Source organism: Rhizophagus irregularis, chromosome 4 (genome assembly GCF_026210795.1).
Source record: "Rhizophagus irregularis chromosome 4, complete sequence".
Lineage (NCBI taxonomy): Eukaryota > Fungi > Glomeromycota > Glomeromycetes > Glomerales > Glomeraceae > Rhizophagus > Rhizophagus irregularis.
Window position 1 is genome coordinate 1,401,458 of NC_089432.1, and position 23,291 is coordinate 1,424,748.

The following is a 23,291-nucleotide window of genomic DNA, read 5'->3' on the forward strand; positions in this document are numbered from 1 at the left end:
TGCTGAAAATCATCTGCTTCCCGTTCTGACCAAAATCATAAGACAAAATATGGATTATTCCAGATAAATCTAAGTCTTAATCCCAGAATTTTGCGGCTCATATTTTCAACTAAACGGTACACCATATTTATGTTTACAAGCACCCTGACTCGTATTCACATTTATATAAAGCTTAGTTAACTTTGTCAAGCATTACAGCTAAAAAAAAAATAAAATGTCGTTTAGATTAGTCTGTATAAATTGAATTGTGAACACGTGATTCATCTGCCAATAAATTGGTATAGTAAATTTTTCTGTGGAATTTTTTTTTTCGTAACAATAGTAAATTCTATGGGATTTTTTTTTTCAATATTAATTAGTAGAACGCTATAATGAATTTCTTTGAGATAGATATGTATTTTTTTCAACAATTGATGTAATTTTTTTTAATGCTACAATGGAATTTTTTCGGTGTATCTGATCTTAGTATAGTATGATTTTGTAAAATAATGTGTATATTGCATCTTTTGTTAGTACGTATGATTTTAAATCGTACGTACTACTTTGATTTTAAATTGTACGTATGTAGTGAAAAAAAAAAATCATACATACGTATATAAATCATACTTTTTTACCAGTACACTTTTTCAATGGCGCTCGCTCCTTCTTTAAAATATGAAAATAAAAATTTAAATAAACATAATTATGTATTGTTTCACTTGTTTGTACGTAATAAAAAATTTTTATCATATACATATTATTATACATTGTGATAAATACACAGTGAAATTCGATATAACGGAACCATCCGTTCCAGTAAAAATATCCGGTATATCGAGACTTCCGATATACCAAAAAATTTCGATATACCGGATTTTATATATAAATCACATGAAATTCCGGTATATCAAGTTTTTATTTGTGCGACATGTGCGACGAACATTGAAAATTTAGATTATTTTTATTTAAAACATTATTTGAGAAATTTTATGCACTGAAATTTACCAAAACTTAAAAAAATTTTGCTTTTTCTTACTATTCGAAATAATTTTTTTATAAAAAAAAAATTACCACGTTGTGAGATTATCTGTATCACGTGAAAATACTGTAATTTTATTGGTTTAAAATTGTGAATCGACACGTGTTCCGGTATATCGAACCATTTTTATTATAACCGTTCTGTTATTTGTTCCGTTATAGCTATTATCGAGATTTTACTAATAAATTCCGTTATATCAAACTTATTTTAATATATGTGATTTGGTTCCGGAAAAAAGTTCCAGTATAAGGCCGGTTCCGGTTTATTGGGGTTCCGTTATATCGAATTTCACTGTGAGTGTATATATGTACCATAAAAAATCATACATACAAAGTAAAATTCCACAAACACGGCATACTAACTTACAAAATCGTACTAAAGTAATATTATATATACTCAATTTTTTTAAGATAAAAAAAAAAAAAATTTTTTTTGTAACAATAGACTACTTATTCTGTAATGAATTTGTAAATATATAAATAAATCATAAATTCCAGATATGAACATTAGAAACCCACATCAAATATTGTGGAAATATGTGGAAATTTTATTTTTATTTTATTTTTATTTTTGAAATGTAGACAATGACGGGAACCATACAAGTTTGTGGGCTGAGCCCTTACACAAGGAAAACTACTACGCTACACTGTACCCATATAAACCCAACCCCCTCAAAGAAGGGATCGTACTGCCTATTATTGAAAAAAAACAACACTAGGCATTACCAGCATTGTAAGCGAAAATATATTTTGTTATAGTAATAGAAATATGTGGAAATCTGAATAGTTCTAATATTTTCCAGACAAAAACACGTGGTATTTTCGGTGTAGATCAATGTGAATTCGTGTAGGATATATGGAAATTCCACAAACCTATGCGGAATTATCTAAAAATTTCCTGACGCAAGATCAACGAAAAATAATATTTCATATACTGTGTAATACTCACACAATTCATTATTATTTTTATAATTATATAAATTTATTACATTTATTTCTTACTAATCCCATCATGATAATAGTAAAAAACTAGACCTATTCACGTGGCAAAAAAAATATAAATATGTTAATATTACTCTCTTGGCCTAATGGGCAAAGTCCCATACCCGGCGCAACACAAATATAGCAAAGGAGTTAAAATGGGAAGAGCCAATTTTAATGATGACTGATTGTACAAAAATTCGTTCTAATCTAGTATATTCTCAAGAACTTGGTTATATCACCGGATCCACTTTATCTTCAAATGTAGTCTCAATTTCCAACATTAATGATATACATGCAAAAATAAAACAACATTTATGAAAAGAACATAATTGTAACACAAGTTCGGGTCATTGTACTCCAAGTTTTTATGATTTTTAATTAGATTTTTTTTTATTATTTATGTTATTCTAACATTGATTATTAAATTAGATTCCCGTCGGAAAAATACCTCCAATTCAAATTGCTATTTTGCGTATAAAAGGTAATGAATCTGCAGAACAAATTTTTAGTATTCTCCAAACTGTATTGGATTATGCACATAAGAGTAATATCAATATTTTCAGCATGAGAGCTGATGGTGCACGTTCAGAATTTAATGCTCAAACACAAATTACAACATATTTTACAGATGATCCATTTTATAATGTGCATTTAAAAGTACCTATTATTAATGGAAAACCATTAGTACGTATTCAGGATCAAAAGCATGCTAAGAAGTCAGCGTGAAAATCAACTATTTACTGGAGCAAGGCTTCTTTCATTAGGAATAGATACCGCGCAATACGATCAGCTTTTTCAATTAGCACAAAATCATGTTTTACTAAAACGTGATGTTATTAATGTTGACAAACAAGACGATGGCGCCGCTTATAGAATATCTCATTCAGAAACTTTGACAATATTCCTTCTAATTGGTCCATTAATAATACCACAAAATTCTCAGGGGTTATATATAAATTACAAAAAAATATTTTCGATAATCAAAATCTCTTTTTTACTTCAAAAATGTCACTTAGAAAACGCACTAAAATTAATAAAGTTAATACTGTAACTACTTATACAAGAGTTAAGGAACGTCCAGACGTTTTTCGTGTTGAAAATGGTCTTTTTGTTTTGTAACTATTATGACCTTTCTCTGGAATGGAGACAAGTCAACGGTAGATTCTCGTTGTTTAGGAAATAAGCACCTGACACAAAAAAAAAAAATCAACAAACCTTAGAAACAACTTTACGTGCAGCTGATTCTAAAAGAGAAGTTATAGACAATTTAATTCAAGCATTTGCAGGTGCAAACATTCCATTAGAAAAAATTAATCACCTCGCTTCCTATCTTACAGAAGGAGGAGCAATTCCTTAAGCTCCAACCTTACGTAAATTGTATTTACCTTCTGTTTTTGAAAATCATGTAAAAATACTCCTTTCAATTTTAATTCAAAAACCCGTATGTATTATAAATTTATAATGGATGAGCTTAGTGACGATTGTGCACGTAGTGTTGTTAATACACTATTCAAAATACAAAACTGGTTTCTGTTAAATTTTTACAACGTGTTAACAATACAACTATTGGACAAATCCTTAATATTCCGCGTTATTTCTTTCTGACTCAGCCGCGTATACGAAAAAATGTTTTCGTGAAGTTTTAAAGCTAGTTATGTTTCTTATTGAGTAAGGAAATTTGCATAATCAAAAATTTGCGCGTCAGTGAACTTTTATAATAATTAATTTAATTTAATCAGAGAGATCTGGAGAGATTTACCACAATTTTCACGATTAAAGACTTTTGGCTAATATCAAAGAATCATTTGTCAAATCACCTGCACGAAGAATGGAAGAAACCGTTATATAACTCATCTTAAAATGAATGGCATTAATTCCTTGCAAAATTCCAAACTCGGCTGACACAGGTAGGACTGGATGGATATAGTCCAGTAAGCAATTATATGAACAAAAATATCAGTTTACCATGAAAATATTTTATTATTTTATTAATTATAAACTATTTATATAATCAGACATTTATGGCCATCAGTTTAGCATAAGCATCTCTTTGAGGATGTTGTTTATTTGGAAGAAATTCTATTTTCAATGAGATCATTTAATAAAAAAATCACATAATTGACATAATTATAACAAATCAAACTATTGGACCAACATTATATGTCTAGTGGACTTAACTCTGCTCGTAGTAATATGAGCTTCATTATATAGCGTAAGCCAAAATTACGATTTTAATTCTGGGCAAAATTTTTTTTTTTGATGATACTGCAATTATTTTCGAAGATGTTATGTTTTAAAATGGTAACTTGAATTTTTACAGTAATTCTAGGATTATCGTTTAATTATTCGTATATAAAAGATTATACATAAAAGAATTTATTTTTTTTTTTTTACTCTTTATATAATGAACGGCTATGACTAATGATCTTTACATTTAAGTAGAAATCAATTTGTTAAAAGATACAAGAACCAAGGAAATTGAATTCTTGGTTATTTCTGTTTTGTGGTGTTACTCTTGGAACAAAACTCATTTTATATAATACACAAAATTTTCTTTTGGCCATGAATTTGGGCGGCCACACAAATGTTTTTATCATGTGTTTCAAATATACATGTATAACATACAAGGAAAACGGAAATATGTCGCACAAACGAATGTGCGTATATTTCATGGCTATTCAGAAAGTGTTACATAATCAAGAAAAAAGAAATAAAAGTGATTTTTATGACAGGATTTAACAGTGCGGGAAATAATCCTTCGCTTATGTTCCGAACAATGAAGGAATTTCTGATACGTCAGATAACTTTCCAGAAATTCTTATTAAAAGCGAAAGTGAAAAAACTATCAAAGTTGTAACAAATGACTTAATAGTAATATGGGATTTTTTTTGAACTTTGAAGACATTATAATGCGGTTTAAAATAATTACTAGTCGAGTGATTATATTTAAATATTTATCAATAAGAATGATGACAAGCCAGTTAAAGAAATTCGATTCTTCCTAATTCTACTATCAGATAGGGAAGAATGACCTGATGTTAAAAGCATATTATTATCGTGAAATGAAAAGAGAATGTTCAATAAAAAAGGGATAGAAACATAAAATTTTATGACACTCACTAATCTAGACGTTATAAGCAATAATTTATTATTATAAGTCTATTAAATGGAACATGATATACGAAAAACTTTAAGAGCTGAAGTGAGCAAATTTCATGGATCAAAATATAAAGAATTAAAATACATAAATACATTATCGGAAATAAATTATGAAAGTGTGTAAATAATTTGATTATGTTCACTCATTCTTTGTCCTTTAATTTTATTTGACATGGCACTGAACGTTCTGTCACATATAAGAAATTAGCGTACAAATGATGGAAATATTTCGTAATTATTATTACCAACGAATCCTTACATTATGCACGGTTGCTGCTGGCCACCAAATAGATTAAAAAGATTATGTAGAGTAGAGAACGTAGTTTGTATTTCATGGTACTCTTGTTTCCATTCAAAACAATTAAAGATTATTCGCTCGAAAATCAACTGGGAAGCGAATCACGTTGATCAATAATTTTCTAGCAAGATGGGCGGATTTATTATCTAATACAATGTAAAATAATTCGTGATAGAACCGATAGAACCAACTTCTATGGTTATCTCTGATACTGATACAAGAATCAAGAATTATTAAAAGGAATCTGGTAATTAATTATAAACTGTTAATAGCAACCAATAAATAAAAACATAATATATATTAAATATAAAGTATATATAAAATTAATAAAAAACCGATTTATAAAAATTTTTAGCTACTGTAACTTTTCATACTTGCCAAATTTAATAGATTATTGCATCATCACGTTGATCACTATAGTGAAATACAAGAAATCATTAGTTCCTAACCTTAAATCTAATTAAGATTTGGGTATTATATTCCTCACGAAAAAAAGATTACCCTGTAATTTAAAAATTCCCACCTTTCCTAAATGGCAAAAAATTTTTTAATTTTGATTTATTGATCGATTACGGAAATTTTGATAAAACTCTTAATTATAAAAAAACTTGACCAAAATAAGAAAATAGGATTCGTTTTCTTTTTTAAATCTTTCTAAATATTGTTCTAAACCGATTGTGCTAAAATAAGAAAATTTCTATAAAAAACTTTCTTGTATGATATTATCAAAATATTAAAAGGTTAAAATAAACCTTCATAATTATAAAGTTCATCAGACCGGAATGACTCTCGTTCGGTATTCGATTCTAATTTAAACATATAAGTTCTCTTATTATGTATATCTAAAACTCTAAAACTTGTAATTAGATAATATAATTACTAGTTTCAATATCTCATACTCAAAATTTTATTTCCCCATCTCCTCCAAGTTTCTATTTATAAAATTAAATATGAAAAGTCAATTTCAGTATACGCGAAGTTTCCGTCAAAGATTTTTCTATGAAGAACAATATACATTTTTGTTCTTTTAACTATGAAAAAATTATTTGGCTATGAATGTTTCCATCCTTGGTAAATTTTAAACCCTTTATAATAAATTTTTGAATAAATTTAATATTTTTTAATATAATCGTTTAATTTTACTATAATGAAAAAAGAATATATAAACAACAAGGAAATTCCCCTCTAAAAGTTCTTCACTTCTCTTCTGAAAAAAAAAAGAACAATAACAAATCACAGAAATCAAAAAAAAAATTTCACTAAAATATAATAATAATCATTTGCTCCTTAAACAACAAAAAATGAAATTTTTAGTAATTTTATCAGTCGTAGTCGCTTCCGCAGTGATAGTTAATGCAGCTCCAGGTAAAAATTAAATTATATACACTATTTTTAGATTCTTTTTTGTTAATTATTTTTAACATTTTCATTTTTTTAGTTAATAAACGCAGCGATGATTATGGTAAAAAGGAATCAATGGAACCTGAAAAGCCATATAATCCATTTTACAATCCATGGGTACCCACAGACAAACACAAACATGATTATGGATATGGTTATATTGACATGCATGACAAACATACTGACTATGACATGAAAGACAAACATGATGACTATGACATCAAGGACAAGCATGATGATTATGACATGAAAGACAAGCATGATGACTATGACATGAAAGACAAGCATGATGACTACGACATGAAAGACAAGCATGATGACTACGACATGAAAGACAAGCATGATGACTACGACATGAAAGACAAGCATGATGACTACGACATGAAGGACAAACATGATGACTATGACATGAAGGACAAGCATGATGATTATGACATAAAAGACAAACATGATGATTATGACATAAAAGACAAACATGATGACTATGACATGAAGGACAAGCATGATGATTATGACATAAAAGACAAACATGATGACTATGACATGAAGGACAAGCATGATGATTATGACATGTATGATAAACATGATGAAAAACCAAGTTATTAAATATAATCGTAGTATTATCATATTTGAAGGACAATTGTTTCTTTTGTGTAAAAAAAAAAATTTTATTTGATCTGAAATTTTTCTAGTTCTTTTTTTTTTCATAAATTTGTTTTAATTTTGGTAGATTTCTATTTTTTCATTTCATATATCACAGTAAATGCTATTAATAATTTTTTAGTTATGTCTTTATAAATAATAAAAATGATCTTTATACAAATTTTCAAATCTTGCAAAATTATGTTAATTAATGATTGAATTACATAATAAAAAGATTGAGAACCGTTGTTTCTTAACGAATTTATTTTAAGGTATAATCAATCTTATAACAATATTAGGTAAAATGGATTCAACCCGCCCATTTTGTAAGTCCTTCGATATAAAACAGCGTTCGATTATACAAGCATTTCTTTTATATATATATATTTCATATTTTTAACATATTTTAATTGCCTAATAAATCGGAAAAAATATTATTTCAATTTTAAGTAAAAAAATTCGATGAACTTACAAAATCGATGTAAATTATTAATTAATAAAAATATTACGGTATTATTTCATGCTATTCAATAGTATCATATGATTACCTACAATTTACACTTAGTAATAATTTATAAAAATCACGAGATCTAAACTATTTATAATCGTTAAAATAAAAATTATGACGCGATGATATAGAAATAATCACCCTTATTACAAATTAAGATCATCTAAATTTCTTAATTCTTTATTTTCCATTTGTACTACGAAATTTAATATGAATCTGATTAATATTATTAATATTGATGTGCCAAAGATAATATAGGGTAGTTAATCGGTAGATTATACTGTACATTGAAAGGTTGATCATGAAAGGGTTCTGTTTCAGGATATTTATTTTTTGTCATTTAATTTATATTATTCGCGTTTGTATTATTCCGATGATGTTAAATTAACAACGAATTTATATAATTAATTATAATTAATTATAGCGTTTATTAAGTTTATAAAAAATATTCTTTTAATGTTTGTATATTGTTCATTTTCATATTGAATTATAGTATCATCGTTATAATATTATGCCATTCATTTTTTTTTTCTAAAAAATTCATGAATTGAATATTATTGAAGGTCTCGCCTCTAAGTTATTAATTAAAGTTCAATAAAATTTCTAATCTTTTTCAAAAAATACGCTTACGCAATTACAGTACGGCGGGTGGTACGATACTTTGTCTTTTCTTCATCCGATCAATATTATAATATTGATCTTTTATAGGAAATAATAATACATTAAATTTTGGTGTTATCACAAAACATGTATTTGTTGGTATTATTAACCAATCCGCTTTTTCAAATGTTAGAGGTTCTAAATAATTGAAAATGTAGAGAAGAGGTTAATTTATATATCATCGACAGTAAAACGTGAAAAAAAATAAGTGAGATAATTTTGATACCTGACGCAACTAATACAATATCTTCGCGTTTATCTGCTTTGATCTTCATGGCAAATAAATAAAAATCTAATAAGTAATCTGAAAGTGCATAAATTACAAAGAACGCCTTAAAGAAATAAAATCAATCATACCATTCTATAATGTCCAGGTTTGTATTCTTTAAAATTCGTTCCTAAATTTAGGAATAATATTCGTATGCTATTAATTTTTTAAAAAAAAATTTTAAAAATGTTGAATATTACCTGATGAAAAATATAAGGAAGCCGCCTCTTCAGTCTTACTATTAATATATCTAGTACATACGACAGAACATCCGTCTGTGACTGCAAAATTAAGTAGTGATGGCTTTCAAAGAAAAGAGATAGGTAATTATTAAAAAAAAATATTCGATATTTAAAAAAAAAAATTGATATCTTTATTACCTCTGTAATTCCAGCTTCTTCAGCCCATATATTTAACTGTTCAATGGTTTTTAACATCGCTTTCTTCAGCGTTTCATGATCAAACCTTTCAGCTTGTGGATCTCTCAACTAAAAGTAATGAAAAATTTATAATTAGATCAAATTAAATTAAGTTAAATTATCGTTTATTATATCCATACCTGATTAAGAAACAACGCAAATGCCCACTCAGAATCCGTATTTCCTTGTACAAATAAAAATATTTCATCTCTTAATGATTGCTGTAACTTTCTTTTAATCTATAACATAATTGAAAATAAAACCAATAAATTTTTTTTAATAAAAATTAAAACAAACGATAATTCTTAATTATTTTTTACTAAAAAAAAAATAATAATAACCTTATTAAAATCTTGTATATGTCCATTATGCATCCACATTAATCTATTATATTTCCATGGATGACCTGTTAATAAATAAAAAAAAAAAAATATTTAAAATGAAAAATCTCTTTCTCTCCTATCTCTTTTCTAGTAAAAACACTTACAATTATTTTCGGATAAGGTCCCAGAAGTTGAAGCTCTTACATGAGCAAACACTAAAGGACTCCTTATTTTCTCTGCAAGTCTTGCCAAATTTTGATTATTCCACGCCGGCGTTACTGATGCAAATATACATGGTGTATTATCAGGACCTGGATTTGATTCGTACCATCCTAAAGAAAACAATTATTTTAATTAAAAAAAATTTCAAAGGAAATATTTACGCATACGTGATGCATTACCTACACCAAATCCATCCCCTGGAACAAAAACAACAAAAAAAAAATTAAATAATAATATTAAAAAAAAAAGAAAGGATTAAAATGATGTATATACATACCATTAATTGGGCGTCTTGTATCTATTCTAAGTCTACAATCAAATGATTGATTTATTATCGAATGGGCCGGCCGAGTAAGTAACTATTAAAAAGAATAATAATAATTATTATTCGTACAGAAAAGAAATCTTAACGGAACTCGGTTTAAAAACAATACTTTACATGCGCTAGTTGAATTGAATCTTTTCCTTTATAGAGTAAAAATCTACACATGGTAAAATTAGATTACGCGAAAATAAAATTTCGAAAGAAAAATCAAAAAGCATTATTAGGCGCTTTATATATATATATATATATTTCTCAAGTGATAAATCGGCTATGCAATCACTTGATAAGGATAGTAAGGCTAATTGTTTATCATGGCTAAGTTGCAATAAAAAAAACAATTCTCTTGTACAAAAAAAAAATTTTTTCGATGGCGAAATTTTGTTAAAAATGAAGTTATATAATTAAGGAAATCCCGTTGATAAAATAGCGCAATAATTTAAATCATATGATTTGACATTATCAATTACCAATGATCTCTGAATTGTGAATCAATGATTAGCGACTTGCCTATTTCTGGCCTTATTAAGGAAATTTAAAATGAAATCTATTCCTTATGAAATACCATATGTGAAATATTCATAAATAATAATTAAGATGATCTATTAATCTACAAAATAAACTTTTTACAAGCGATCATTTATTTATTCTTTTTCCCACGTTTTTTTAATTCTCATCTCTTTCATTTTCAGAGAAAAAAAATGGAACCATCAACATACACACAAATGCAAAATCAGCAACAAAGACAAAAAACCCCTTCACCATCATCAACTACAATAATGCAACCACCTCCAACTCCTCCTTCTACTACGAATAACACTCCAGCGCCTAATGGATTGACATCACGTGGAAAAACAATTCCTATAGAGAAAAGAAGCGATATTGCGTGTAATGGCGCAGAAGATAAAGATACTCCGCGTAACCAACCAAAGAAAAAAAATTTAAGAAAAAGAAAAATTAATAACAATAGTAATAATGAGAAAGATGAGAAAGAAAAAGCTGGAGAAAGAGATAGTAAATCAAAGAAAGCTAGAGTCAAAGACGTGATCAAACTTAAGAAACCGAAAAATCCTTATTTGTGTTTTGCAAAAGCAAATAGGTAAGTACAGTATAATTATTATATATTATTTGAAAGAAATATAGATTTTAAATTGTGATGTCATTAGAGATGAATTTAGAATAAAGTATCCGGATGCACTTTCAAGAGAGATAACTTCATTACTCGGGAAAGCATGGAAAGAATTAAGCGATGAAGAGAAAAAGGTAATTAGTATTTGGCATATTTTTCTCTAAATAAAGGAAGTTAATAAATTCTAACATTATTGAAGCCGTACATTAAAATGGCACGAGATGAAGCCAAAGAATACAATCTAGCTATAAACGAGTTCAAGGAATTGGTATTAATGAGTAATGTCGTTATCGTAATTAAATTGTATTTAGGGTAATTTCTTATAACCCTTACAGGAAAAGAATATCGATAATGAAGAAAAGGAGGATTTGAATTTTTCACATGGTATTCCATCCGAACAATTTGTAGATTTTAAATCATTGCTCGGATCTCCAATTTCTTTCGGTCCATTTGAAGCGAACCTTGAGGCTCAACATGAAATTTTATCGCAAGGCAGAGATTATGTTCCAAGTGAAATTAAATCTAGCGAATCTCCATTGGGCATTTATCAAGCGAAAGAATCAACAACGAGAGCAGCTGTTGATAATATAGACGCATCACAACAATCGAAACAACCGCAACGACCGCAGCAACCGCAGCAACCGCAGCCTGTTCATGATATACCCTTTCCTTGTGAAGAACAAAATAATTATATGCCAATGCAACATTCTTCTCAATCATTACAGCAATCTCAACTAAATTCACAATCTAATTATATACAATTCGACTTACAAACATCGCAGCATCAGTCTCAAAACAAGCCACATTGTCAGTATAACACGAACATGATAAATTCTCAATGTTTAAACCAACAAAAAAATCAACTCATGAATTCTCAGGAAGGGTCACAAGTGCAAGAAGTGATGCCTCTATCTCAGCAAAATCAAATTTGTCAACAGCCATTTCAACAGCCTATGCCTTATGCTTCATCGCACATGCAACCATTCGACCATAAACTATATCCAAATAACTGTAATAGTTCACACGACATGAAGATCCAGAATATGCCGGAGATTTCCAATTGTCCTCCAACGCAACCTTATATGCCACCATCAACATCTCAAATTCACCAAATGCAACAAATATCGTGTCAACCTCATCAGCAACAGATGATGTTTCAACATCACATGATGCAACCTTCGTGGCAAATTCCAAGTTTTATTCCAACTCAAACCAACCATCAGATAATGCCATTACAACCTAGTACGCGCTATAATCAAATGCAGTATAACCAGATGCAGTATAATCAGATGCAGTATAGTCAGCCGATGAATTCTTATCGTGAAATGTTACCTCTTCACAGCACTGGCATCGGTATGCCGCAATTTATGTCTTCTCATCAGATGCAACATGATCAAATGCCACAGGTAATGCAACCACTAATGATGAATGATAAACAACCTTCGGTTTATCAAATGGACATGTATGATATGCGTCAACGTCAAAATCCAATTCTTCAACATCATCAAATGAATTGGCGGACATATTAAAATTAGCAACATGTAAATAATAGATGCTTAATGTATTATAATTCGTACAATTTATCTATCTTAATATTTATAATTATAATAATATTACTTTACTGTATATTATCCGTTGAGAAAAAGGGGACAGTTTTAAATTTTTTTAATAATAACCAGTCTTAATATATTGCATTAAAAGCATATTGATAAAAAATCTTTTTTTACGTCATGTGATTTTAAGCAATTATATGTACATGAATTAAAAAAACTAATTATTATCATAACATAAACCATTCGTTTTAAAAAATTTCAGTGCCAAGTTTTTTCTCGCAATAAATTATTTTTTCCTTTTTGAGTTATTATCTTTTACGTGTGTCATGGACCACGACGAGTGAAAAGAATGAATTAGGACCCTAACAAAAATTTATAGTTCAATCATGTAATAAATATTTAATTAAATCAAATAATGGATAAAAATGTGCATTATTGTATCATATTTATTAATATGTATTTAAGTCTAGGAGAATTTCTCTTTATTATATTTCGATTTTATTGATTGCAACTTAATACATAGAATGACACAGCGTGGAGCAATATGATATTATCTTAATAAAAGCCATTTTTAGCCTTTTTAAAGCAAAAGCTTATATTATTGTTTTTATAATTTCTTTTCTCCATAAATTTGATTTATAAACCCTTCTATTAGCACAATTTAGTTTAATTTTATCAAAATTCAAAAATAAAGATAAAGGTATGTGGTTTTATATTTTATTGCTTTTGCTTTACATGAATTTTCTTATTAAATTAATATGTTTTTTTTGTAGTATGATGCTTTACAAGTTTATTTTTGTGTTGTTGATTGCTCATCTTGCATCATTCCATTTTGAAACATGGTCAGAAAACAACTATACTTCTAAAACTTATCATCAAAGAGGAACTTTTGTACCTGGTTTTATCATTAAATCTTACAGATGGGAAAGTCCAAGCGGTGATGGATGTTGTGTTAAAATGTGCTATGGTAGTAGAAATGTTAGGTATTGGTGTTCATCTTATAGCAATGGTTTACCAAGCTCTAAATTCAACAAAATTGTTATTGGATGTGGTGACGAACAGCTAGTTTGTAATTGATGAATTATTTACTGAATATTCTAGTCAAGTATTTGATAAAAATAAAATTTAGCTATATAAAGATGTATATTCTATATATTGCATAACACAATTAACACATGCAATGATAAACCGCTTTAAATTGTATACAGTACAGACCGAACCTCTATTTAAAACGCAATTGGTGATCTTAATTTCGGCCAGAATTAACGATATTCTAATTCAATTGTATCTATTTTGATTTAAAAATGATGTAACCTCAACCATAATTACATAATTATATAAATCAATCAGAGACTACTTTAATGAAAACCCTGCTGGAGCCGAGAATTAATATTTATACCAATCTCAATAAAATAAATCAAATGAAATTACTTCATAATTTCCCTGTCTTAAAAAACATCAAGATGCATAGAGGAAGATACTTATAACACGTTAATGCAGAAGATGACACGTACAGTAACGGACGATTTGCTTTAAAGAAGGGTATTTTAGCATGTTTTCTTCTAATAAAACAGTCAAGATAGTTCTATTCAGCCAAAGAATGGTTTATTCCTTCAATTACTGTTAGTGTCATTTGAATCATTAGTTTGAACGGTTCAAAGTTCCACATAGAACATGAAGTTATTAATTTAATCACTTTATCACATTTTCAAACCCGCAGATACTTTCTGTTTATAATTGGATATTTTCCATGCAAAACTTGGATATTTATGAATCTTACGCATTTTCAGATACACTTAAATATTTTCTGTGCATTGTTTTTTTATAATGCTAATAAAAATTATGATTTAATCATGTTAAGATTTATAATATTAATATCTTTTCTAACCTAGTCCCCTAGATTGCAAACGGAAAAGATCAAGTGATATTAGTAAGATGGATTGACATTAGTTTATAATTTATGGATAGATTAATAAGATACCATGATAAAAGTAGAGTAAGTATGAACATCATTATTTTTCGTGTTTTAACATTTCTTAAAATTTGAATTCTCTATTGGATGAGACCAAAATCCTGGCTCCATCATTGCAATCATTTTTGCGATAAATTTCACCCGTTGAAAAAAATCTTATCATCCATAAGAGCCAAATGGGACTGTCTATATGTAAAAAATTGTTGAGAATCGATTTTGCTATTTAAATTCGATTTTTTTTCAGAATCGACTCCAATCCCTAAATCAAATATTCACAGCGATAATTATTTAATTATTTATTTTTTTAAATAAGTCATGGATGATAAAAATGCAGCTTACCAGCTTTTAAAATTACATGCAAAAGATCAATTTGTTTTTGGAATATATCCAGATTGAGCAGCAGATCAGTTTTTATAGCGTAATCGGAGCAATTGAAATATTTTTTTCCCAGATGTACAGGAATTTATGCGTCCAGTACATTCCGAATTTCGTTCACTGGGACGTGATAGTCGTGACATGTGACAAATAGTTATAGTCATCGGCATATATATAAAAGGAAAAAGGAGTATTTCATAGGTCCGTATCAGCCTGATCTGCAGAATTGACACAATCACCCTTTAATTTAAAATTTAATTAGGATGAAGATAAAACTTTAACTAAGGCGATTGATCCTAATGTCAATAATTAAAATAAAATCATTTTAAATAAAGTGCTTTATGTAGTGATGTGCAGTCGTTATCTCCGTGCCCACACATAAAGTTGCCAGACTTGAATATACCATAATCTTATTAAAAGTATTTGATTTCGCGTTGTTTATTTGTATTTATGGAATTTGGTTCTATTTTTTTTTTCCTTTTTTTATCGATGATGATCATGTAACTCAATTGAAAATATCTTGGCCTAATATGTTTAGTCATATTGCGCGATGCTGTGGAAACGTGATACAAAGAATGCGTTCTTACAACAGAGTATTGTCACTTCCATGCATGATACAAATAAATAAAATGACGAATTGTACGTGATGATTAATGCGGCGTTAACAAACTTTTACGTATTGATCGACCGTAAGTTTGTTTATAAAGTTCTTGTGTTTTAATTTTTTACCTTAATTGCTATTTAAAAATGCAAACTATTAATGATCCAAATGAATGGATAGAAGATGCAATTTCTAAGAAACATATTAAATATTACAAATATGAAGATTTTCGTGATGTTCAAAAAATTGGTAGTGGTAACTTTGGAAAAGTTTATCGAGCAAATTGGAAGAATTTGGAACAATATTTCGCATTAAAATCTTTATCTAACCTTGATAATAAAGCTATAAAAGAAGTTGTTAAGGAGGTAATTATATAAATATATTATTTATCTCTACTATTTATATATATATATATATAAATTTAAATCATTTTTAATTTTAGATTGAAATTCATCGTGACGTTCATTTTCATAATAATATTATTAGTTTTTTTGGTATTACAACTAAAGGTATGAAAACAAAAAAAAAAAAATTTTTTAATACTTAATTATATATATATTTTTACCCTGAATTTATTAATAATATTATTTTATTATTTTACTTTCTTTTTTTAAAAAAAATAGGAGAAAGTCAAAATGGTCAATTCAAAAAATATTTGTTAGTAATGGAGTATGCCAATGGTGATACTCTTCGAACATGAAAAAAAATACAAAACTTACTTGGGAAGATAGATATAAATTTGCATATCAATTAGCTGACGCCGTATCATGCTTACACCAATCAGACATAGTTCACCGTGATTTGGTAATTTTATTATTAATATTGAATAATTCTAAAATTGAAATGCAACCACATATATGCGAAATTCATTTTTTTTGAAAAAATTTGATTTTATTTTATAAAATTAGCATTCTGGTAATATATTGATAGATCGAGGTAACATTAAATTAGCAGATTTTGGATTATCAAGGAGAATTGATGAAGTATCTAGAGCACATTCAACAAATTCAAGTTTATTTGGCATAATTCCTTATATTGATCCAGAGAAATTGCGTAATCCAAAATATTCTTTAAATAAAATGAGTGATGTTTACAGTATTGGAATACTTTTATGGGAAATTTCAAGTGGTCATCCGCCATTTAAAGATGAATCATATGATCTTTCTTTATTTATACAAATATCGCAAGATTATAGAGAAACAATTGTTCCGGGCACTCCTATTGATTATTCTAATCTTTATACTGGTAAATATATTACGATTTTAAATTATAGATTATAATAGTATTATAAAAATTATAAAATTAGGTCTTATGTGAATTTTTTTTTTTAGAATGTTGGAATGGTGTCCCCGATAATAGACCAACTATGGATCAAGTAGTTGTTAAATTAAAAACAACTCTTGCAAATTCAAATATAACAACAGAGAATGATCAAACAGATAAATTAAATTCTAAATTACAAAATGAACAACAAGTTAATGATAATATACCAAATACTACCGATTCAGTGCATGGAGACTTATCTCAATTTATTAATAATTTTCATAAAATGGATATTAAGGAAACCACATCTCCAACTACATCAATGGACGTCAATGAAAACATATTTGAAGAGGAATTAAGAATAGTAGTCGACGAATTAGTTAATCATTATTTAAAGGAAATAAATGAAGGAAAAGAGAGAAATGTGAGAAAGCAACATATTATCGATTATGTTAATAATCACAATTCACAAGAAATGTATAATTGGCTTCTAAATAATCAAAATAATCCAAATAACATTTTTATACTTGGATATTTTAAATATCATGGTATTGAAACTAACACTGATAAAAGAAAAGCATTTGAATTGTATCAAAAAGCAACAAAATTAAATAATAGTGCAGCCCAACACGAGCTCATTAATATATATACCTACGAAGATGATGAATATAAAAATTACGATAAAGCTTTTGAATTATCGAAAGAATTGGCAGAAAAGGGTTATCCAGGAGGGATAAGTAGGTTAGGGTATTGTTATGATCAAGGAATTGGAACTGAAATAAATATAAACAAGGCATTTGAATTATATCAAAAAGCGGCAAATTTAGGACATAGCAGTTCTCAATATAATCTTGCTGATATGTATTTATATGGAGATGGTGTTAATAAAGATCATAATAAAGCTTTTGAATATTCTGAAAAATCGGCGGAAGCAGGACATTCAGGTGGAATACGTATGTTAGGTTATTGTTACGATTATGGAATTGGAACTATTAGTGATAAACAAAAAGCATTCGAGTTATACCAAAAGGCAGCAAATTTAGGAAATAAGGAAGCCCAATATAGTCTCGCTATCATGTATGAAGATGGAGATGGAATAGAAAAAGATATTAGTCAAGCGATTCATTGGTATGAAAAATCTGCCGAACAAGGATATCAAGAAGCTAAAGAGAAATTAGAGAAATTAATTTAAATTAATTTATGACTATTTTATAGTGTTAGAATAGTTTTGTAAAAACACGTATACTATATAATCAAAATTTCATATTTATCATTTAATACAATTTGTTTCGTTTGTAACTGAAATTTCACTAGGTTTTTATTTGTGGGCATTTTAAGTGAATTTTATAGAATTTAAATCCTTTCATACGTTTTTACTTACTAAATAAAAAAGAAAAAAAAATATTATCTATTAGAAAAAAACGCATAGATGAACTTCTCTTTCTTATCGCAAAAATACTCAAATGTATATTTTCGGATGCTTTCCAGACGTTTCAGACCTTAATGAATTTGTTAACTAAAGAATATATCCCAATCGTATAATATCTTTTTTTTTGTCACGTTAAAATTACGTTTCTATCGTAAGTGCTACGTGCCTGGGAACATTTTTCTTTTTAATTATTTAAATATAATAGAGATTAAATACAACGGGTTCAAATTTTTTCATTGATATGGCTTTAAATATCTGTATAAAATATTTGTGCATTTCCCACGCTCACGTTCAGAAAATAATAAAAATTTAATAAGATACAAAAGCTGCGCCGCAAATTATCACAAACATTCTAATTATTCTTGATCCTTCTTTAGTTACAACTTTGCCATCAACAAATGGTGGTTTGGTCTATAATATACTTTAACAGTTCCTTTACGTCAAAATAATATTGAAATTTGTCGCCTTACGCCCCAATTCCCAAGTTGATGAAATAAGTCTTCATAAGCCAGTCAATTTGGAGTCATAACTGAAATAAAAGAACTGAATTGTAAGACTGAATCATAAAAACGGACAAAACTGACAATTGAATTTTAAATAATAATTTATTAATTATTTATACAAAAAGAAAAAGCCAATTTTTTAAAGATTCTTTATTATCAGAATAGATGCGTCTCTATTTTATGAGAACGAGTATGACGATGTAGTTGTTCAAATTTAAAAAAAACTCTATCGCATATTTCACATGTATAAAAACGACAGTAGAAGTGTTATCAGTTATTAATAGTTTTATTTCCTTGTATAGCACATAAATTTGCTGCTTTTCGATATAATTCAAATGACTTTTGTTCATCAATATTAGTTCCAATTCCATATCGATAACAGTATCCTAAATTATTCGTTCCAGATATACTTCCTAAATTTGCTGCCTTCTGATATAATTCGAATGCTTTATGATTATCAATACTGGTTCCAATTCCATATTGATAACAATATCCTAAATTATTTGTTCCAAAAATATTTCCTAAATTTGCTGCTTTTTGAAATAATTCAAATGCTTTTTGTTTGTCAACATTAGTTCCTATTCCATTAAAATAACAATATCCTAATTGTGTTATTCCTTCTGGATATTCACCTTCAGCCGATTTTTTAAATAATTCAAATGCTTTATCATAATCTTTATTACATTTATAATAATTTCCAAGATTATATTTAGCGATATTATTTCCTAAATTTGCTGCTCTTTGAATAAATTCAAGTGATTTTTGTTGATCAACTTTAACTCCAATTCCTGAATAATAAAATTTTCCAAGTAAAATAATAGAATTTGAATTATTTTGATTATTTAATAACCAAATATAAATTTTTTGTAAATTTATATTATGATCTTTAAGATAATTAAGGATTTCTTGATTATTTATTTCTTCATATGACTTATTAAGAAGATTAACTATCTCGTTAACTATCATATTAAAATTAATTTCAGGTAAATTAGGATTATTTGATATCGTCGAGGATTCCTGGTTAATCTCATGTTCACGTTCACTTGTTGATTGAAAATTTGTAATACAATTATAATTTTCTCTCGTAACAATCGTTTTTAATTTATCAATAATTTGATATATAGCTGGTCGATTATCTAGATCATTATCCCAACATTCTATAAATATAAGAAAAAATAATCTTTTAATTAATTTAATCGTAAATCATTAATTTGGAAGGTTTTTAATTTTATATTCACCTGTACAAATTTTTATATAATCTCCAGGTACATTAGTCTTTCTAAGATCTTGTATTATTCTATTAACGAAATCATTAAATGGTTCATTAACAGAAGGTAACTGACCGCTAAATATTTCCCATAAAATTACGCCAATATTGTAAATATCAACCTTTTCATTTAATGAATATATTTGCATTTGCATTTGATCGTCAATATCTTTTCGTCTACCGAATACCTTTGGATCAACATAAGGGAGATTAGAAGATTCTTCAATTCTTTTTGTTAACCCAAAATCAGCTAATTTGATGGAATTTCGGTGAATCAATATACTACTACTAGAGTGCTATTATTAAAAATAAAATGTATTAATTTATAATTATATTAGATAAATATTATCTTAGATAAAAATGTAAATAAATTACCAGATCACGATGTACGATTCCTTCATCATGTAAATATGATATAGCAGAAACTAATTGAAGTGCTAGATTTAATTTATCATACCAAGTGAGATTACAAAAGTGTTTTTTCAAATATTCTTGAAGAGTACCACTATCTGCGTACTCCATTACTAATAGATACTTCTTTGAATCATTACTTGGAATTTCTTAATAAAGAAAATAATATATACGAATTAATATGTCATGATTTAATTAAATAACAAAGCGACAATATATATTTAAATTTTATTATACCTCCTTGATTGAAATTTGTAATTCCATAAAAACAAATAATATTTTCATGAAAATTAACATCATATTGAAACTTAAGCTAAATAAAAAAAAAGAAAGATTTTAGTATACTGTATATATATATATATAAAATAAAAAATATTTAATAACTTACCTCATTAATAATTTCTTTAGCCGTGATGTTATTGAGATCAAACAAAGATTTCAATGTAAAACATCTATGAGAATTTTTCCAATTTGCACGATAAACTTTTCCTAATTTTCCCAACCCAATTTCTTGAATATTACTAAAATGATTATATTCATAATATTTAAAGAAATTCTTCGCAATGGCATCCTCAATCCAATTAATCCAATCATTTGAATCGCCAGTAATTTTAAGCTTAATGTTATTAGGCATTGTTAAGTAAAGAGAAATTCTTACTACGAAAAATTTTAAATTTTATGTTTATCAATTATTTGAAAAAAAAAAAAGAATTTCAACTATTTATTATATAAATAGTAAATTGTCAATCATCTCGAGCCCGCCGAATCAGGTAATAATAATCGCTTGTAAATTACTAAAATACTTGTAATATGTCAGGAGAAATGTTACATGAAGATAATCTTCATATGATAAACCGTCATGTGTCCAGCCGCGTTGAAGATAGGAATTATTCACTATAACAAGGAGATTTTTTTTTTAAAAAAAAAAGAACTCGATTCAACGGTATAACTAATTTATACTCGTACATACAGAATTTTAACTCATCATGTTTGAAAAATGTTTCTATTTAAAGTTTCTCGTGAACTTTTTTTCTCTCTTTAATCTCGTCGAGCCAATAAAACCAAAGATAAAGTAGTAAAAATTGAGAAACGTACTCAATTAATCCATCCCCTAATTGATTAAATTCACATTTCTCCTTGATCACACGGTTTCTTTAATTCAGAAATTTTTGACAAAGTTGTTTAACTACTCACCTGCTTAAATAAATAGATATCTGTGTTGTACTTGTTTCTACTTTTTCATATACACCCTTTTTACGTTTCTTTAAATTCATCACAATAAACATGTTAAAAAAGAAGGTATGGTCCATAAATATTTGATGGAAATGAAATTCTAAAAATGGTTAATAAATGAAAATCATATGAAATTTTTAGTCGATCAATTTTTTTTTTAATATTTTAAATAAAATAAATAAAATAATATGTATAAATTTTATCGACAAAAAATTTATTTTCAATATCACCAAAGCTGAATTGATTCATTAACGTTAACAGTTAACGCAAGAAGAATATTTGGGATATATGCCATATATATATATATATTTTTATAGTTGCTTATATTGTATAATAATATCTATAACAGATAAACATTATTACAACGATCAACTAATTAAATACCGGTACAATCGACATATCAGATATATCTGTGGATTATTCATCATTAAAATCGTTTTTTTAAAGAATCAAATGTATAAATTAAATCAAATAATCATGTGACTGCGAAAAAATATTCTTTTTTTTTGGCTAATTATTGTTTCCAGAATTGGTAATCATTATCAGCCCAACGTTAAATCATGTGAAATGAAATTTAAGAGATTAAGAATAAATCATCATTGTTTCCATATTTCTTCAATAGATTACGCCCTTGAGTTTCATAATAGGGTCTTACAACATTTGTAATCAATAATTTTTAATTGATTCTCAAATAGTTTTGATTAGTGTTCATGAATTAATCTATATTAATATGACTTAGGTTTTTTATTTAAGGAGAAATCTGATAATAGATAAAGCTGTTCCACTAATTTTTATTATATAAAAAACGTCCCAATTATCATTTGTATCAATGAGTCTATAAAGGAGGGCAAAAATGATATATATCACAAGGGTGGCAAAATGAATAATAATAAACTTATTTTCATTTTAAACTCAAATTCTTTATATATTGTAAAAAACAAAATATGCAAGTCAAATGATTGTACATTGGGCGCATTGGCTTGCATTAAAAAATTTTGTGGTGATAATGTGCATTTTTGTACACAAGAACAATTGATAATGCACAATTCCGTGTAAAAAAGTTTAAATTGGCAAAAATCGGACAAAAAACTATGTAAATCTTCCGCAAATAATAATAAAAAAAAAGACCGTTAATTATCACGCAGTGTTTTAAAATTTAACCTTGGTTTTTTTAGTTGAAAAGGGTGCAACAAAAGTCAGGAAGATCATGAAAATCATGTCAAACATTCCCAGAATTTGAAAAAAAAAGACCCTAGTCAAATTAAATGATCAGAAAAAAGATATTTGTAATATATTAAAGTTATTAATTACATTAAAGCATCTTCAAATGTA

The 23,291-nt window shown here is 27.3% G+C and overlaps 8 protein-coding genes across 8 annotated transcripts; 5 read left to right on the forward strand and 3 right to left on the reverse strand.

The window, feature by feature from the left end:
* Positions 1 to 2,178: 2,178 nt before the first annotated feature.
* On the forward strand, positions 2,179 to 2,727 carry OCT59_023677 (uncharacterized protein; the record flags this gene model as incomplete). Its single annotated transcript, XM_066134877.1, has 2 exons — positions 2,179 to 2,262; positions 2,431 to 2,727. The coding sequence occupies 2 exons, from the start codon at positions 2,179 to 2,181 to the stop codon at positions 2,725 to 2,727; spliced, it is 381 nt and encodes a 126-aa protein (XP_065990959.1).
* A 4,032-nt stretch (positions 2,728 to 6,759) lies between these two features.
* Positions 6,760 to 7,465, forward strand: OCT59_023678 (uncharacterized protein; the record flags this gene model as incomplete). The annotated part of the gene is made up of 2 exons (XM_025327244.2): positions 6,760 to 6,823; positions 6,897 to 7,465. The coding sequence occupies 2 exons, from the start codon at positions 6,760 to 6,762 to the stop codon at positions 7,463 to 7,465; spliced, it is 633 nt and encodes a 210-aa protein (XP_025172297.2).
* A 948-nt stretch (positions 7,466 to 8,413) lies between these two features.
* OCT59_023679 (uncharacterized protein) lies at positions 8,414 to 10,608 on the reverse strand. Its single transcript, XM_066134878.1, has 12 exons — positions 10,341 to 10,608; positions 10,179 to 10,260; positions 10,081 to 10,098; positions 9,844 to 10,011; positions 9,698 to 9,762; positions 9,497 to 9,595; positions 9,318 to 9,425; positions 9,138 to 9,240; positions 9,027 to 9,067; positions 8,896 to 8,938; positions 8,640 to 8,807; positions 8,414 to 8,540 (listed from the first exon to the last, which is right to left on the reverse strand). Exons 1-11 carry the CDS (start codon positions 10,389 to 10,391, stop codon positions 8,644 to 8,646), a joined length of 942 nt encoding a protein of 313 aa, XP_065990960.1. The 5' UTR covers positions 10,392 to 10,608; the 3' UTR covers positions 8,414 to 8,540; positions 8,640 to 8,643.
* A 123-nt stretch (positions 10,609 to 10,731) lies between these two features.
* OCT59_023680 (uncharacterized protein) lies at positions 10,732 to 13,164 on the forward strand. The gene is made up of 4 exons (XM_025332411.2): positions 10,732 to 11,322; positions 11,390 to 11,486; positions 11,552 to 11,620; positions 11,688 to 13,164. The coding sequence occupies exons 1-4, from the start codon at positions 10,925 to 10,927 to the stop codon at positions 12,879 to 12,881; spliced, it is 1,758 nt and encodes a 585-aa protein (XP_025172299.1). The 5' UTR covers positions 10,732 to 10,924; the 3' UTR covers positions 12,882 to 13,164.
* Positions 13,165 to 13,679: 515 nt separating this feature from the next.
* Positions 13,680 to 13,982, forward strand: OCT59_023681 (uncharacterized protein; the record flags this gene model as incomplete). The annotated part of the gene is made up of 1 exon (XM_025327245.2): positions 13,680 to 13,982. One exon carries the CDS (start codon positions 13,680 to 13,682, stop codon positions 13,980 to 13,982), a length of 303 nt encoding a protein of 100 aa, XP_025172300.2.
* Positions 13,983 to 15,999: 2,017 nt separating this feature from the next.
* OCT59_023682 (uncharacterized protein) lies at positions 16,000 to 18,308 on the forward strand (the record flags this gene model as incomplete). The annotated part of the gene is made up of 6 exons (XM_066134881.1): positions 16,000 to 16,218; positions 16,296 to 16,362; positions 16,477 to 16,510; positions 16,585 to 16,657; positions 16,762 to 17,098; positions 17,185 to 18,308. 6 exons carry the CDS (start codon positions 16,000 to 16,002, stop codon positions 18,306 to 18,308), a joined length of 1,854 nt encoding a protein of 617 aa, XP_065990961.1.
* Positions 18,309 to 19,163: 855 nt separating this feature from the next.
* On the reverse strand, positions 19,164 to 21,360 carry OCT59_023683 (uncharacterized protein; the record flags this gene model as incomplete). Its single annotated transcript, XM_066134882.1, has 5 exons — positions 19,164 to 20,205; positions 20,287 to 20,611; positions 20,691 to 20,875; positions 20,964 to 21,039; positions 21,115 to 21,360. 5 exons carry the CDS (start codon positions 21,358 to 21,360, stop codon positions 19,319 to 19,321), a joined length of 1,719 nt encoding a protein of 572 aa, XP_065990962.1. The 3' UTR covers positions 19,164 to 19,318.
* A 132-nt stretch (positions 21,361 to 21,492) lies between these two features.
* OCT59_023684 (uncharacterized protein) lies at positions 21,493 to 22,012 on the reverse strand (the record flags this gene model as incomplete). Its single annotated transcript, XM_066134883.1, has 3 exons — positions 21,493 to 21,620; positions 21,697 to 21,729; positions 21,952 to 22,012. 3 exons carry the CDS (start codon positions 22,010 to 22,012, stop codon positions 21,493 to 21,495), a joined length of 222 nt encoding a protein of 73 aa, XP_065990963.1.
* Positions 22,013 to 23,291: the final 1,279 nt, after the last annotated feature.

Bases quoted from the DNA above. Each gene is read 5' to 3' on its own strand.
- OCT59_023679 (XM_066134878.1), bottom strand. From the start codon at position 10,391: ATGTGTAGATTTTTACTCTATAAAGGAAAAGATTCAATTCAACTAGCG. The intron at 9,068-9,137 runs GTAATATTCAAC...TCCTAAATTTAG, and splicing joins TTCCTTATATTTTTCATCAG to GAACGAATTTTAAAGAATAC. The intron at 8,939-9,026 runs GTATGATTGATT...TTTGCCATGAAG, and splicing joins AACCTGGACATTATAGAATG to ATCAAAGCAGATAAACGCGA.
- OCT59_023680 (XM_025332411.2), top strand. From the start codon at position 10,925: ATGGAACCATCAACATACACACAAATGCAAAATCAGCAACAAAGACAA. The intron at 11,323-11,389 runs GTAAGTACAGTA...TGATGTCATTAG, and splicing joins TGTTTTGCAAAAGCAAATAG to AGATGAATTTAGAATAAAGT. The intron at 11,621-11,687 runs GTATTAATGAGT...TAACCCTTACAG, and splicing joins TAAACGAGTTCAAGGAATTG to GAAAAGAATATCGATAATGA.